The sequence below is a fragment of the Arachis stenosperma genome, chromosome 8 (genome assembly GCF_014773155.1).
Source record: "Arachis stenosperma cultivar V10309 chromosome 8, arast.V10309.gnm1.PFL2, whole genome shotgun sequence".
In the NCBI taxonomy this organism is placed as follows: domain Eukaryota; kingdom Viridiplantae; phylum Streptophyta; class Magnoliopsida; order Fabales; family Fabaceae; genus Arachis; species Arachis stenosperma.
Window position 1 is genome coordinate 1451018 of NC_080384.1, and position 18495 is coordinate 1469512.

Genomic DNA, 18495 nt, shown 5'->3' on the forward strand with positions numbered 1-18495 from the left:
TCGGATCTCTGGATACTCATTTTTCTTGAGCTTGAAAGGGACCTCAGGGATCACCTTCTTCTTTGCCACAACATCATAGAAGTGGTCTTGATGGCTCTTGGAGATGAATCTTTCCATCTCCCATGACTTGGAGGTGGAAGCTTTTGTCTTCCCTTTTCCTTTTCTAGAGGATTCTCCGGTCTTAGGTGCCATTGATGGTAATGGAAAAACAAAAAGCTTATGCTTTTACCACACCAAACTTAAAATGTTGCTCGTCCTCGAGCAATAGAAGAAAGAAGAGAAGAAGAAGAAGAAGAAGAAGAAGAAGAAGAAGAAAATATGGAGGAGAGGGAGAGATGTAGGTTCGGCCAAGGTGAAGAAGAGGGGGTTGTGTTTGTGAAAATGAAGTAGAATGGAAGGGTATATATAGGGAGAGGGGGGAGTGTTTATTCGGCCATTTAGGGTAGGAATGGGTGGGAAAATGGTTTTGAATTTGTGAAGGTAGGTGGGGTTTATGGGGAAGAGTGGATGGATGTGAGTGGTGAATAGGTTGATTGGGAAGAGGAATTGAGGTGATTGGTGAAAGTTGTTGGGAAGTGTGACATGGGGAAGAGTAATCACAAAAATAGGATTAGGAGGTAAGGTGGGAATATGTTAGGTGGGGATCCTGTGGGGTCCACAGATCCTGAGGTGATCCTGTGGGGTCCACAGATCCTGAGGTGTCAAGGAATTCCATCCCTGCACCAAATAGGCATGTAAAATGCCTTTGCACACTATTCTGGCGTTTAAACGCCGTGTGGTGCACATTCTGGGCGTTCAACGCCCATGTAAAGCATGTTTCTGGCGTTGAACGCCAGTTTCATGCTTGTTACTGGCGTTCAGCGCCAGCTTTTCTTCTCTAGGCACATTCCTGGCGTTCAGCGCCAGAATGTTGCTTGTTTCTAGCGTTCAGCGCCAGAATGATGCTCTGTTCTGGCGTTGAACGCCGGCCAGATGCATCTTACTGGCGTTGAACGCCAGCCTGTGCTTCCTCCAGGGTGTGAATTTTTTCTTCTGCTGTTTTTGATTCTGTTTTTAATTTTTATATTTTTTTTTCATGACTCCACATGATCATGTACCTAATAAGACACAAAATAACAATAAAATAAAATAAAATAAAAAATTAGATAAATAAAATTGGGTTGCCCCCCAACAAGCACTTTTTTAATGTCAATAGCTTGACAGTGGCTCTCATGGAGCCACAAAGGTGATCAGGTCAATGTTGTATAGTGCCAACACCAAACTTAGAGTTTGGATATGGGGTCTTAACACCAAACTTAGAGTTTGGTTGTGGCCTCCCAACACCAAACTTAAAGTTTGACTGTGGGGCTCTTCTTGACTCTGAACTGAGAGAAGCTCTTCATGCTTACTCTCTTTTGTCATAGAGGGATGGCCATGTGCCTTAAACACAAGGTAGTCCCCATTCAATTGAAGGACTAATTCACCTCTGTTGACATCTATCACAGCTCCTGCTGTAGCTAGGAAAGGTCTTCCAAGGATAATGCATTCATCCTCTTCCTTCCTAGTGTCTAAGATTATGAAATCAGCAGGGATGTAAAGGCCTTCAACCTTTACTAGCACGTCCTCTACTATTCCATAAGCTTGTCTCAATGACTTGTCTGCCAATTGTAATGAGAACAAGGCAGGTTGTACCTCAATGATCCCCAGCTTCTCCATTACAGAGAGTGGCATAAGATTTATCCCTGACCCTAGATCACACAGAGCTTTTGCAAAGGTCATGGTGCCTATGGTACAAGGTATCAAAAACTTGCCAGGATCTTGTTTCTTTTGAGGTAGAATTTGCTGAATCCAGGTATTCAGTTCACTAATGAGCAAGGGAGGTTCATTTTCCCAAGTCTCATTACCAAATAACTTGGCATTCAGCTTCATGATAGCTCCTAAATGTTGAGCAACTTGCTCTCCAGTCACATCTTCATCCTCTTCAGAGGAAGAATAGTCTTCAGAGCTCATGAATGGCAGAAGAAGATTTAATGGAATCTCTATGGTCTCTATATGAGCCTCAGATTCCTTTGAATCCTTAATAGGAAACTCCTTCTTGCTTGAGGGACGTCCCAGGAGGTCTTCCTCACTAGGATTTTCGTCCTCCTCCTCCCTTGTGCATTCGGCCATATTGATTATATCAATGGCCTTGCACTCTCCTTTTGGATTCTCTTCTGTATTGCTTGGGAGAATACTGGGAAGAGTTTCAATGACTTTCTTACTCAGCTGGCCCACTTGTGCCTCCAGATTTCTAATGGAGGATCTTGTTTCACTCATGAAACTGAAAGTGGCCTTTGACAGATCAGAGACTAGATTGGCTAAATTAGAAGTGTTTTGTTCAGAATTCTCTGTCTGTTGCTGAGAAGATGATGGAAAAGGCTTGCTATTGCTCAGCCTGTTGCGTCCACCATTGTTAAAGCCTTGTTGAGGCTTTTGTTGATCCTTCCATGAGAAATTTGGATGATTTCTCCATGATGAGTTATAGGTGTTTCCATAAGGTTCACCCATGTAATTAACCTCTGCCATGGCAGGGTTCTCAGGATCATAAGCTTCTTCAGAAGCTGCCTCTTTAGTACTGTTGGATGCATGTTGCCATCCATTCAGATTTTGAGAGATCATGTTGACTTGCTGAGTCAACACTTTGTTTTGAGCCAATATGGCATTCAGAGCATCAATTTCAAGAACTCCTTTCTTCTGAGGTATCCCATTATTCACGGAATTCCTCTCAGAAGTGTACATAAATTGGTTGTTTGCAACCATGTCAATGAGTTCTTGAGCCTCTTCAGGCGTTTTCTTTAGGTGAATAGATCCACCTGCAGAGTGGTCCAATGACATTTTCGAAAATTCAGATAGACCATAATAGAATATATCTAATATGGTCCATTCTGAAAACATGTCAGATGGACATCTTTTGGTCAGCTGCTTGTATCTTTCCCAAGCTTCATAGAGGGATTCACCATCTTTTTGTTTGAAGGTTTGAACATCCACTCTCAGCTTGCTCAGCTTTTGAGGAGGAAAGAATTTATCCAAGAAGGTTGTGACCAGCTTATCCCAGGAGCCCAGGCTATCCTTAGGTTGTGAATCCAACCATATTCTAGCTCTGTATCTTACAGCAAAAGGGAAAAGCATGAGTCTGTAGACTTCAGGATCAACTCCATTCGTCTTTACAGTCTCACAGATCTGCAAGAATTCAGTTAAAAATTGATAAGGATCTTCAGATGGAAGTCCATAAAACTTGCAGTTTTGTTGCATTAAGGCAACTAGCTGAGGTTTCAGCTCAAAGTTATTGGCTCCAATGGCAGGAATGGAGATGCTTCTTCCATCAAACTTGGACGTTGGCTTTGTGAAGTCACCAAGCATTCTCCTTGCATTATTATTATTTTTGGCTGCCATCTCCTTCTCTTGTTCGAAAATTTCTGAAAGGTTGTTTCTGGATTGTTGTAATTTAGTTTCTCTTAGTTTCCTTTTCAGAGTCCTTTCAGGTTCAGGATCAATTTCAACAAGAGTGCCTTTTTTCCTGTTCCTGCTCATATGAAAGAGAAGAAAACAAGAAAAGAAGAGGAATCTTCTATGTCACAGTATAGAGATTCCTTTATGTTAGTAGAAGAAGAAAGGGGAGAAGAATGTAGAAGAAAAGGTTCGGATTTTTTTTTTAGATGAAGATAGGTGAAGAGAAGTGTTAGTAATTAAATAATTAAATAGAAGAAGAGAAGAGGAAGAGAATTCGAAAATAATTTTAAAAAGGGGATAGTGATTTTTGAAAATTAGAGATAAGATGTAATTGAAATTAAAATTTAAAACAATTAATTAATTAAAAAGAATTTTTGAAAAAGAGAGAGGTATTTTCGAAAATTGAAGAGGAAAAAGTAGTTAGGTGGTTTTGAAAAAGATAAGAAACAAACAAAAAGTCAAATAGTTAGTTGAAAAAGATATTAAAATCAAATTTGAAAAAGATAAGAAGATAAGAAGTTAGATAAGATATTTTGAAATCAAATTTTGAAAAAGATAAAATTTTTGAAAAAGATATGATAAAAAGATAAGAAAAAAATTTTAAGAAAAAGATATTTTGAAAAAGATTTAATTTTTAAAATGACTTAACTAACAAGAAACTACAAGATAAGATTCTAGAATTTAAAGATTGAACCTTTCTTAACAAGAAAGTAACAAACTTCAAATTTTTGAATCAATTACATTAATTGTTAGCATATTTTCGAAAATATGATATAAAAGATAAGAAAAATATTTTGAAAATATTTTGAAAAAGATTTTTGAAATTTTCGAAAAAGAGGAAAAATTGGAAAAGATATGATTTTTGAAAAAGATTTTGAAAAGATAAGATTTTTAAATTTTTGAAAATTTGACTTAACTTGTAAGAAACAACTAATTTTAAAAATTTTTGACCAAGTCAACCCAAAATTTCGAAAATTTGGCGGGAAATAAGGAAAAGATATTTTTTTGATTTTTGAATTTTTTAATTATGAGAGAGAAAAACAACAAAAATACTCAATGCATGAAATTTTTAGATCAAAACAATGAATGCATGCAAGAATGCTATGAATGTCAAGATGAACACCAAGAACACTTTGAAGATCATGATGAACATCAAGAACATATTTTTGAAAAATTTTTTATGCAAAGAAAACATGTAAGACACCAAACTTAGAAATCTTTAATGCATGGACTCTAACAAACAAAAAATGCATATGAAAAACAACAAACAACACAAAACAAGAAATCATCAAAATCAAACAAGAGGACTTACCAAGAACAACTTGAAGATCATGAAGAACACTATGAATGCATGGGATTTTCGAAAAATGCAAGAAAATTTTTTTTAAAGGCATGCAATTGACACCAAACTTAAAAATTGACTCAAGACTCAAACAAGAAACACAAAATATTTTTGGTTTTTATGATTTTATGATTTTTTGTATTTTTATTAATTTTTTCGAAAATAATGTTAGGAAAAATGAAAAAGAAAAGAAAAATTTTGAAAAAGATTTTTGAAAAGAAAATTACCTAATCTGAGCAACAAGATGAACCGTCAGTTGTCCATACTCGAACAATCCCCGGCAACGGCACCAAAAACTTGGTGGACGAAATTGTGATCAACAATAATGTCTCTTTGGCATGTGCCTAAAAACTAACTCAACACTTTCTTTCCACAACTCCGTTCAACTTAACCAGCAAGTATACTGGGTCATCCAAGTAATACCTTACGTGAGTAAGGGTCGATCCCACAGAGATTGTTGGTATGAAGCAAGCTATGGTCACCTTGTAAATCTCAGTTAGGCAGATTAAATTGGTTTATGGGTTTTCGAATAATTAATAATAAACAGAAAATAAAATAAGATAGAAATACTTATGTAAATTAATGGTGGGAATTTCAGATAAGCGTATGGAGATACTGTGCTCCTCTTGAATCTCTACTTTCTCATTGCTTTCATCCAATCCTTCTTACTCCTTTCCATGGCAAGCTGTATGTAGGGCATCACCGTTGTCAATGGCTACATCCCATCCTCTCAGTGAAAACGTTCCTATGCTCTGTCACAGCACGGCTAATCATCTGTCGGTTCTCAATCAGGTTGGAATAGAATCCCTTGATTCTTTTGCGTTTGTCATCACGCCCAGCCTTCAGGAGTTTGAAGCTCGTCACAGTCATTCAATCCCAGAATCCTACTCGGAATACCATAGACAAGGTTTAGACTTTCCGGATCCTCATGAATGCCGCCATCTATCTAACTTATACCACGAAGATTCTGTTGGGGAATCTAAGAGATATGCGCCCGACCTAAGGTAGAACGGAAGTGGTTGTCAGTCACGCGCGTTCATAGGTGAGAATGATGATGAGTGTCACGGATCATCACATTCATCAAAGTTTTGTGCAACGTATATCTTGGAATAAGGATAGAAGAGAATTGAATAGAAAGTAATAATAATTGTATTGAAACTTGAGGTACAGCAGAGCTCCACACTCTTAATCTATGGTGTGCAGAAACTCCACCGTTGAAAATACATAAGTGAAAGGTTCAGGCATGGCCGAATGGCCAGCCCCCTGAATGATCAAGAGACCGAATGATCAAAGACTACAAAGTCAAAAGATTAAACTGTCAAAAGATGTCTAATACAATAGTAACTTATCCTATTTATACTAGACTAGCTACTAGGGTTTACATGAGTAAGTAATTGATGTATAAATCCACTTTCGGGGCCCACTTGGTGTATGCTTGGGCTGAGTTTGATCTATCCACGAGCTGAGGCTTTTCTTGGAGTTGAACTCTAAGTTATAACGTGTTTTGGGCGTTCAACTCCGGATCATGACGTGTTTCTGGCGTTTAACTCCAGACAGCAGCATGTACTTGGCGTTAAACGCCAAGTTACGTCGTCAATTTCCGAATAAAGTATGGACTATTATATCTTGCTGGAAAGCTCTGGATGTCTACTTTCCAATGCCGTTGAGAGCGCGCCATTTGAAGTTCTGTAGCTCCAGAAAATCCATTTCGAGTGCAGGGAGGTCAGATTCCAATAGCATCAACAGTCCTTTTGTCAGCCTTTTTCAGAGTTTTGCTCAAGTCCCTCAATTTCAGCCAGAAATTACCTGAAATCACAGAAAAACACACAAACTCATAGTAAAGTCCAGAAATGTGAATTTAACATAAAAACTAATGAAAACATCCCTGAAAGTAGCTTGAACTTACTAAAAACTACCTAAAAAACAATGCCAAAAAGCATATAAATTATCCGCTCATCACTTGCTGGAGTCACAAAACTGACAGCAACAAAATTAGCTGCAACCTGCATTTTTTTAGCTGGATCTCCAGTCGAATGATCAAGAGTGGTGACCGAGAGAGAAGGATGGTGCCTAAGACTTACCTTCGAGGACGACAGATCGTGGATGCCCGTCGGAACCTGGTTTAAGAAGTCATTTCTCATAGTGTGAGCATCGAACATCTCTTTCACCATTCTAGCAGCCTCAAATTCCTCTATCTGCGCTTTATTTAGCCGCCTCATGTCTTCAAGCATGGCCATTTCCATAGCCGCCCTCTCCGCACTCGTGGATGAGGAGACGGTTTTCTGCACCTCAGTTCTAGAGATATAAACTAAGGGGAGATTGCTTTCATTGGCCTTGTTCTTAGCCTTGGCAATTTTTTCTTTAACATTGGGCCTAAGTTTGATAGCATGGCCTTTTTTGGAACCCTGCAGGTTTTTTTTCCACTCCAACTTTCAACACTTTCTTGGGAGGAATTGGGGGTGGCCCATTATTCTTCTGGGCTTCTGGTTTAGATATGGCCAGCCCAACTAGCATGGTTTCCTTTAAAGAGCACTCCATGTGATTCTCTTACCCAACCGTATCCTTCATGATTCCCTCTGCCAGAATATCAAACCTGGATCCTTTTCTATTATTCTTGTCTTGCGCATAATCCTTATTTTTCAATTTGGAGAAATCTTTTTCCTCAACATAAGGTCCCTTGTTGTTAAGCACTTTCTTCTCATATTTTTTCTTCAATGGTCGTCGAACCATCATCTACGGCCCAAATTGTGGAGCTTCCTTATTATATTTTTTAAAGTCAGGATGTGATTGATTCCCTTGAGTCTCGCTAAATTGGCCCGTAATTTCGGGATTCAGATTAGCCTGCCTCTGTCCTTCCTCTTCGGTAACTAAACCTCCTTGGGGACTCTCCACCGTTTTTGATGGCTCCAAACATGAGTCCAATCGATGTCCATACTTGCTGCAGTTGAAGCAAATTAAGTGAAGTCCCTCGTACTCAATATTCAAAGCAGTTTCAAAAACCGAGATCCTAGGAATAAGCTTTTTGGTCAAATCAATCTCCACACAAATTCTTGTAAAGCGACCTAGAAAGTGAATAGATGTAGCACGATCAATTTTTAACATAGATGTCCGGTCCACTACAGTAGCACAAGAAAGGACTACAGAATAAACCCAGTCACGAAGGCCAGAAGGAACTTTGGTGGACATTTTCGTTAGAACCTTACAAAACATAAAGTTATACCTACAAATACAAACAGCCAAAAAGAGATTACTACAAGTAACCCGGACAGGGGCAAAGAGGTTGGGTAAACTCTGAAAAATCATCAGCTACCCCTTTCCTAAAAAATGAATTACATTCAAACCAGAAGGCGCCCCTCCAATGAAGACATTACAGCATTACAGCGACACCTTCAGGGGCAGCACATACAATCAAAGTAAACCAGCCACTTCACAGAAAGTCAAAGCAAAGAGACCCTTTTTTTCGCAAAAGCATAAACGAAAACAAAATTTTCCAAAGACAACAAGCCAGAACAAAGAAAGTGCCGTGAATCACCATCAAAATAGGCACACCAAAAAGCTACTAACATTCACCAAAACCATTCAAAGCAAACAGCTAGAGCAAGCAGAGAAATGCGAAAGCCACCAAAAACACTCACCTGGAAGGAAGACGAAGAAGGAAAGGTGCGCCAAACGACGACATCGTGAAATGTTCCAAATGCGCGTCAAGCAGTGATATCACGAACAAAAGGAGAATCCAAGAAAGAGAATATCTTAGAGAAAAACTAGGAAGCAAAGATAAATCGAAGATAAAAAATAGTTTCACAAAAAGACATGAAAAGAAAGGAAGGGTCCAGAAATGAAGAAAAGAAGAGGAAGAAGATGCGCCAAAGCTTTTATAAACGGCAAAGAATAACGAGCCCAATAACTAAGCTTTAAAGCGCACGCAAGAATTAAGGAAACTATCGCGCCAATCCAGCCCCGCATTTAAAACAAAGTAACGTTTAAATTTTCAAACCAACAAAAAGCCGGTTGCCCGACCTATTTAGAAAAGAAACGTCTGACAAACAAAAGTCGTGAATGCTCGAGCATGACTTATGAAAAGACCGGGACTCGAGTAGGGGCACTGTTCATACCCTAACCCAAGAATAAGGCCAGGTTCAATAAGGATAAAAGGGCCGACCTCAGGGGAGGGCCCTTCGTCCTCTACCCGACCTCTTGGAAGAAATTAGATACCGACTGGGGAGCCCAAAACTCCGCGTACCCAGCGCGACGAGGTCACTGCTTCTAGAAAGCAATGACCAAAAAGATAGGCTCCAGCCAACTCCCAAGATATAAGATAAGATAGAACTACCGCTACCAGAGAGGTCATCAAACTCTACTATAAATACATTGACACCCCCCAGGTATAACTCACGTTCTAATCTACTAAAAACCTGCTTAAAATCCTTGCTAACTTAAGCATCAGAGTCTCTTGTAGGTACCACCCCCACCTCCTCACGAGGAACTCGGATAGGCGCCATCTCTGCATCAAGAAGTCAGATGCTGCCATCACAAAGGGGTCTGAACCTCACGTTCAGGCTCAAATCAACATTTCAAATAACCCTCGAAACAGTTTCAATAGCCGAACCTACTCGCTAGAGGAACCGATGATTATATAATTCAATAGGTAAATTAGGAATTCAGATCCATGCAGCTATCTTCCTCACAATGTGCTCTGAAGATAAGAAGAAAGGTCTCCATTGTTGAACAATTAAATAGTGTCCAGCGATCATCCAAAGGCCACCAGTAAGAGCATGGGAGTAATCTTCTTCATTTGAAAAATGAATAAGGAAATAATCACTATCCATATCAATAACATTAATCTTACCTTTCGTAGTCCAATCACAATTCAGACGTTGTTCCATGAAATCCAATTCTACTCGCTTCCCAAGAACTTTGACAATTAAAACATGCAAGGTTTACACCATTTATCAAATTCTTCTTTTGTGACTTGAATGACCGGGCACGGGTAGAAGGATTTTTCCTTCATATGGCCTTCTTCTTTATACCAGCGATACTCAGGGACAGGTTCATCTTCTTCAATATCAAAAGAAAGATCATCAATCATCTCCACGCCTTTATCTGGCGTCGTCAATAAGGATTCCTTGTAAGACACCTTCGGACTATCTTGTGATTTTTCCGCCACCTCCGTGCCAACTCCTGATTGATTTAGATCAACTTCCTCTCGATTCTTCACTTTTTTTGTGCTACGTTCAACAAGATCAATTTCCTCAATAGAAACCCTAGGAGAACGTTGGCTGACCATCTCTTTGTTATGATTATTTCATTAATAAAGACAAAGGATAGTCAATATAAAAATAATGTATAACTATGCACTTTTTTAATTGTCATTGCTCAAAATTAAATAGCTTTTGATATGGTTTAATTTCAATTATTCGTGCATTTTCCTTGATTGTCGAGATTGTACTTTAATGTCTCAGATTCCGAGTTAAAAGAGACGATCTTCCGAGTGACAGATCATTTGATTGCTTTATGGACCTTAGGCTTAGTACAGAACAATCATATATTAATATTAGTTATTCATTGAGTTACCATTTAAAGTTTGAATAATCACTAAAAATAGTACTTGGGTTACTCATAGTGGCAATTGTCCACAAATCACAATACATACTAACAGCTCATAACGATTGAAACAAGTAGCGATGAAGTTCTGATGTTGCATTAACATTAATGTTTATTATTTATATATATAGTATGTACAAATATTTACAAAGATATTAAACTTGTGTCGGCAGAAGATTGGATAGGTACTTCAACCATGTGCTCTATCAATTGCATTGCCATTCTAATGTTGGATTGAATATACAATTTAAAGTGTCCAGGATCTGCAACAAAACAAGTTAGTCAACGTATATCAGAGGTTGCCAACATATATATGTCACATGAAATAAGTTTCATACCTTTTATTTGTGTTTTTCCCAGCCCTAAGTTGATTAAGTTTGTCCCTCCATAAAGCTGCAGTTGCACCAGAAACATGAAATGTAATAGTAGAAACATTAGTGAGTATAACCACCAGCCGTTGTACATAAAGAAATGTGACCTTGTCAATCTGATGCATGTAGTGTACCAAGGCAAAATCACCTAACTATAGAACCTAACTGGATTCACAGAGCATTTTAAACTTTAGGGATACAGAAATAATGAGACAAGACATTTACCAGCATCCTGATAACGCTCTTCAACAACAGCTTTCAACATGTTGTGCAAAAGATTGAATTCTTTGGTTTCAGTACAAGGCTTACCACTTGGCCTGCAATTATGTTGCTTTTAGTTAATACTTGTCTTCCATAATGGAGTGTGTTAGAAATGTGAACTATTTTAAGGTTTCTTGACAGAAATTCTGCATATTATAGACAAGTCATAATGCCCAATTTTCCTTATAATGAATCATCTTCAAAAACCTACCGGTCCAGTTCAGTAAACAATGGGCCATCTGAACCAGGAGATTGTGTTGATAGTTTGCCTGATTCGATTACTCTCATCCCATCACTGTATGCCAAGTACTTGTTGACTTGTATTGGCACCTACAATATTTATGGAATGGTGAAATCTCTAAAATAAGTTTAAATAAGGCACAAACTAATATAACTTTAACAGTTCCAGGTTTAACAATGGGCAGCGTGTACCACTTCACTCTAACAGCAAATCCTGGTCATATGAAACTTGGTTCAACAACTATGCTACTTTCAGAAATAAAATTTTCAACCTTTCCAGAAAGATACTAAGTTTTTCACACATCAGCCAAGGCAAAAAATTGAATTACAAGAAGCAATGCTTAGGAGAATACCGAATGTTACAGATGATGATTTATTCATATGATTAAATTTATAAACATTTACCTTGCATCTCACAGCAATGTTGATAGCATCTGAAGGTCGAAGGTCAAAGCTCATACATTCTGAATCATTTCCAACCTATTCCAAATATAAGTCATATTGTCATGCAATACTTTCAGGTGGATGTATTCCCCCTCTCCTTTTTTTTTTTTTTTGTGTGTGTGTGTGTGGTGTGGTCTTTTAAAATACCTTGGAAATATATAACTGAGCAAAATATGCCTCATGAACTCTCTTAGTGACTCTAACAGCTCTAACCTGCATTAAACAAAAAATTATACTTGGTGAGAACCTGATAAAAATATCATAATATAACCAGATAAGGATTTAAGAATGAGAGACAGAGTACAAAGACAATCATACTTCGTATCCCATCTTGTCAATCATCTCCTTCACTACTTGATATAAAGTAGGTCTAGCCTGAAAAACCAACCAAAGAACCAGTATGAATGCGTATATATCACATACAAGCAAAATGTTGGTTAATAACACATCATGAACAAGTATCGGATGGAGGCAAAGTAACAAATATAACTGACAAAGACGACATACTATATGAACATTGCGTAAGGCTGCCATTAGCAAGACACTTGGCATCTCCACTGCAAACAAAGATGTACCATACAACACATTTACAATGGGATAGACATCAAATCATCAAGAATCAAGAAATAAACGTATATGACACAATAGACACATAAGATCATAAGGAGTAAGAGGCATACAAACAATAATAGGAAGAAGTAAACCAGTCCCATCCTCCATCTTCAACACAATAGCAGGATGAGGGGCATAATCTGGAAGAAGCCCTCCATGAGGACTGTTATGGATGCATCTTAAGTGCCTACCATCCCTCATTTTGATCATGAAACCATCTGCTCCACTCCTCACCTCAACTACACACAAAATTCACAGAACAAATCTATTTCACAAAAGCAAAACAAGAAACAATGTTTGACCACACAACGCATCATCATATATTGAATCAGCTAAGCTGAACATACCAGCTTCAACCACGCTAGAGTTAACATAATCTTCATCCTTTTCATCAAAATTCTCAGCCGTACTTCCGCTCCCATTTGAAGGTGAGTTGAAACTGCAATGCACAGTCTTGCTCTTGCACTTTCGCATGTTTATATGGAAAGAAAGAACAGTGGCCTTATCTCTGCTACACCTGAGTCCCCAAAATTCAGTTCGAATACACTTAGCCTTCATTGGTCCAATTAAAGGAACACTGCAGAGCCCTGCTACTTTGGCACGAACAGTGGGGATCACAACCGGTCCCTTCAGATTCAAAGAACCCATTCTACCTTTATAATATATATATTCTCACAACCTTCACCAAAAAATTCACAAACTTTTTTAGCCATCGTGATCTAAAACTTGCATAACCCGTTTATAAGCATGTTGAATGATTATTAATTAAATTTAAAAGCAAAACGCACCTCGAACTCGAAGTCTGAAGTGTGAAAGCTTTAGGATCAGAAGATGATTCAGTCACCGATCAACGCAAGAAGAATGAAGAATCAGGTTAAATAGGTTTGTGAATTCAGAAGGGGAAATTAATTATATGTGTATTATTAGTACATGTCTGATCAGATCAAGGTGGAAAGTGAAAAGACGAATTGAGATCTGAGAGTGAAAAGAAGGAAAGGAATTGAATTGAATTGAATCGAATTGAAGTGATGAATAGGGCTCAGAAAAAAGGGGGATATAAGAGAGGATAAGAGATTCTTCTTCGTGTGTGTTGAGGGAGAGTGAGAGAAGGATCCCAAATCAATAATCAATAAATAAATCTTACTAAGCAAGCATGGATCCACCGCATGCATCAGCTTCAGCATAATCTCATAGTAAAATATGAAATCACTATTCTACCCTCCTACGTCCTTTTCCTCTCTCTCTCTCTTGAGTCTTAACTGAACTGGGTTTCTTGTCTTCTAGTAGTTCGCGCCAACCTCAATTTTATTTTTCAATTTGCTTTTACGGATAAAATTTTACATTATGGGAATGATTGGATAGCAATAAATGGTTTATGTATGAATAATTTTAACGTGAAATAAAAGATATGTGATTATTTTAATATTTTATATTATAGCGATAGTATAAAATGTTATTAATATTTTATAATAAAAAATTTAATTATAAAAAGATAAAACGTTATTAATTGAGTTCAAAAAACAATAATATTAATATTATTTTTTATGATGATAAATATATATTTAGTTGAGTTTAAAAGTTCAAATTTTAATTTAATGGATGTATTATTGTGAAGATCCAATTTAATAATTTAATGGCATAAATATAGCCATTATTAGTGCTATTAGTGCATCTCAGTTTTGGTATAGACTAATAACTTGGACTAAACTTCTATCACACCAAATAAACCTCATGAAAGTCATTCATTGATGATATGTGGGGCAGCTGCACCATTTCGGATATAGATGACAAAAATCGAGTGTTTTCATCTTTGGTACCAACGTTATTATCAAATAGGATGAAGGAAAAAGAATAATTTTTTTGGAGTAATGGTGTTAATTTGGTGAGTATAACCAAAAATAAGGTACTACTAATAAAAAGTAAAAAAAGGAATAGCAAGAACATTATATTTTTATCTATGATCCTCTATTGCTGCAATATTATTTCCGTGTCATTTTGGACCACCTCTATTATTTCTTTCTGTTGCTATAATGCTATCACATTTTCAGTTTTTGAAGTTCAGAAATTGTCACAAAAGGCAGTTTAAGTTTTGGAAGTAATATACTTATACAAAAAGGACATTTAGTTAAAAGTCGAAGACAGAGCGAAAGCACAAATGTTAGTTTTTTTTAGAGCATTCTTACTACATTTATGTTTTTTTTATTTTGTTCATTAAATATGTTTTTTTTAATTTATTTTTGTTTTTATGGAAAAAAACAAATATGTGAAGTACGGAAAAAAATACATTTAGAAAAAAAGTCACTAAATATGTTAGATTCTTTTGATGTATTTTTTATTTTGTCACGAGTCTGAGAGATTCTTTATGTTAAGTTGGAAGAGTACTTAGTATTAAAATCTAAGCTAGATAGCTTAGTAGTTACAAGCTTGATTAGAAGCTTGTGTGTTCCTTAATATGATTAGAAAGAATCCTATAGAATTGGTGCATGTAATTTTGAAAAATTATAGTAAAAATTCTATCATTATTGTGGTGGAGATTGGAAGTAGGTCACACTGTATTATCTGATTGAACCAGAATATATGGTGGTGCAAGTTTTTTCTTCCACGCTTTGTTTTTTACTCGGTTTTTATGAGATAAAAATAAAATGTCACTTGTATAATCAGTTTAGTAGATATTGCAGCATCTAAGATTTCAATATGTTTTTGTGACTAAATTAAAAAGTGGTCCTAGATTCAACTTTTATTCTCTAAGCTATTGATAACCTTAATTACATTTTGTAAAAAATATTATTTTAATAGTTTTAGTTATCATGTATTCTAAGGGCACACTTTTTAAATATATATATATATATATATATATATATATATATATCAATGTATTTGAAAATGTAAAAATATTTATCTTTTCAATAAGTTTTAATAAATTATTTCTTTTTATAGTATCTTTAAAATGTGTCATTAGAACATCTGTTAACAAAATCTTATTTTAATATGAAAAGATAAAATATCAATGAGTTTAGCATTATAAGAAAAACGTCGAGTATTGTCGGATTTAACGTTGTACATTAGCATCGGCTTTACCGATAGATTCACTGACGATTTTGGTGTGGGGTTCGTCATGTCAAATAATTACCGTGCAAATTTTTGTAGAGAATTTACCGTCGAAAACATTTGACAGTAGACACTTTTAGTGAAACGCTACATTTTGGTGACTAGCAATGGGTTACTGTCGGATTTATCGCCGGTAAATCCGACAGTAATGAGCCCTAAAATTCAAAGCACGAATCCTCACCTCCTTCAATTTGAAATCCACTCACTCTCTCTCTCTCTCTAACCTCTCTTCTCCCTTTCTCTCTCTAGCCACCTCCTCTCCCCGCTGCACCGTCAACCACACCACCGCCTGCCCTTCTTACCGCCGTCTCCTCACACTGAGCTTGGTAACGTCTCCATTGTAGCCGCCGTTGCAAATTCTAGCCTCTATTGCAGCCGCCGTTCTTCACGTTGCCAGCTTTGTCATCCGCTGTCAGGTCCAGCTTCGTCGTCGTTTGCGAAGTCTAGGTTAGGTAATTTTTTCTTGCTTAAGTTTTGTTCCGTTTTTAACCTTTTTTCATAAAAAAAATTTGATTTTGTTAACTTGGTTTATTTGTCATGTGTTCAGAATGATTTAGCTAAAAATAATTAGTTAATTTTATGTGTGTGCTATGAGCTCTGATCTCTTATGATGCTATGTATGTAATATAATTGACTAATTGTATGCTTATTAATTTATGATGAGACTTGGATATGCCAATTTGTTAAACGGGAGACTTAAATTTATTGAATGAAAAGCTTGCTAATAATTATTGATTTAGTTATGTTGCTGACTATTGATTATAATACTATCAAAGACTGAATTAATTTTCTTATTGAAAGAGGTTATGTCCTGTTCTTATTTCCACTCTTAAAAATCAACATTTCAAGCTATCTATGGCTTTTATGTCTATTTTTATTCTTAGTTTTGTTTGAAAGATAACTAACAAATTGGATTGTTCATTTAAAAAAGAAAAGCACATTCGATTGTTAAGGTGATTCTTATGGTCAAGAACTCGTCCTAAAAGCTGCAATCAATCTCTTGAAAAATGATCATAAAAGAATAACTTAGATTAAAGCAAATATTATAGTGTATATAAAAGTTTAAAACTTCATTGTAAAAGATTATGTAAGGTAAATATAGCTTGTTATTTTGGCATGAAATTAGTCTTCCATGTTAGTTTTTTATGTGCAAAATCATATGTTGGTATGATAGTGTCATTAACATGCTTGTTTACTATCTAATTATATTAAGAGATTAAATTTTGAAACCAGAGCTATTTTCATATCAATAAAGATAATTTAGGAAGAGATTAGACTTTGAAAACAGATTGAATATATTTTATGATTTTATGTTAGATGTCTCCCATGTTAAAGGTGAATTCCGTTGTGTTGTTATATAGGAGTAGGTAGCTGAGTTTTAGGGTCTTATATGTCACATTTTATTATATTTGATTATGTTAACTTGATTCTAATTAAGAATAAATAGTTTAATTTATTTCATATTTAAAGTTTTGCATATTACTTTTGTATTGGATTTATGCATATCACATCTTATTGCTTTGGATTTGAATCATGAAGACTTCTTGTTTAATTAAGTTTAATTCTTATGAAATTAAATGAGTGTTAAATGATGTTGTGGATTGTGATAAATTGAATTTGTGAGAACTGTAAATGTAGATATATGTATAATTTTAGGAGAGGTTATGTCCAATTTTTTCAGAGAGTTTTGTTGAATGATTCGTGTAGTTAATATATGCTAATTAGTGTTAATAATATATTCTCTTTGTAGACATGACGATAGAAAGCAGAGGTAGATCAAATGGGTCTCGTGGTCGTGGTAGAGGGAGGGCTTCCACTGAATCTCCAGAGACTGTTCAGTCATCGCCCTCTACCCCGACTATCCCGTCGACCCCATGTGATGTCACAGGCAGGTCCAAGAAACCAACAGTTTATCATGGTCCCAAACCCGAACTACGTGTATCCCTTTGCTATGCCTCTTATAGATCCAGTGACAGATACCGCGGTGGGTGATTTCTCTAGTGCTCCTAGCAGGATGTTCTTCCACCACCGCCTGTCATCCGATTGAGGATTTGATCCGATGACATGCAAGTGTGAGTACATACAATTTTTTAATCTTAAGTTTGTTAATATTAAGTTAATGTGTTTATATCTGTTTGTTAATGTTAAGTTTTTTCTTTGATAGGTTTGCACTAAACAATAATGCTTGCACACAAGAGATCTCTAAGGTCATTAAGTATATGTACGACCACCCGCAACTGAGGTACAAAACGATCTCGATTGAGACCAGAGAGCAGTGGTTTCAGAAGTGGACGGTAAAAACCCAATAATGTTGAAGTAATTAACTGTATTTAAACTGCATTTTATCCCGACTAAATAATATTGTTGAATCACTTTTGTGCAGTTCAAATTCATATGGGATACGGAACATAATCTCTCATGATCAAGAAGATCTACAACCACATGCAACTAAACGAATTCAACAGATGATGAATGACATTCGTTAAGGCGTGACCACCTAATGAGATGGATCCGTCCATCCATCAAGAAGAAATTGGAGGCCCATTTTAGAAATGATGAGGGGTTCAAGCGTCATCATCTGACGAACATCATTAACAGAGCTTTGCCCAGGTCGTCAAAGTATACGAGTGGATCGGCGACCTTCACGAAGACGAAGAGCGGACTCGTAAGTAGATTGGTAATGTTTAATTTTTTAGTTGTTACTTGAATTAGTTGTTTAATTTTTTGACTTATTTTATTGGTTAATATAATTTGTAGTCTAAGTCGTTGGATCGTGAGACGACACTGGCAAAGAGACCTTCAAGTATACACATACTTTGAAAGCCAACAAGGAAAGATTTGCTAACAAGTGGTCTGCCGCCCATTATGTGAGTTTAAATTAATTCCAAGTTTCAAATTTATTTGGTTTAAAGTCAATTAACTGTTATCCTATGTGTGACACAGGAGGATTACACACAGAGGTTGGAGGCCGCGACCTAGCAGTATCAGCCACCTAGTGGGAACGACAAAGCTGACTCCGAGATCTCAACGGTAGATTCTGATAGGGTT

General features: G+C 36.4%; 1 protein-coding gene across 1 annotated transcript; it reads right to left on the reverse strand.

The window, feature by feature from the left end:
- Window positions 1-10396: 10396 nt before the first annotated feature.
- Window positions 10397-13492, reverse strand: LOC130946927 (bifunctional nuclease 1-like). Its single transcript, XM_057875826.1, has 11 exons — window positions 13128-13492; window positions 12687-13018; window positions 12408-12578; window positions 12235-12284; window positions 12046-12102; window positions 11875-11940; window positions 11689-11763; window positions 11255-11373; window positions 11008-11099; window positions 10750-10804; window positions 10397-10674 (listed from the first exon to the last, which is right to left on the reverse strand). The coding sequence occupies exons 2-11, from the start codon at window positions 12985-12987 to the stop codon at window positions 10659-10661; spliced, it is 1002 nt and encodes a 333-aa protein (XP_057731809.1). The 5' UTR covers window positions 12988-13018; window positions 13128-13492; the 3' UTR covers window positions 10397-10658.
- Window positions 13493-18495: the final 5003 nt, after the last annotated feature.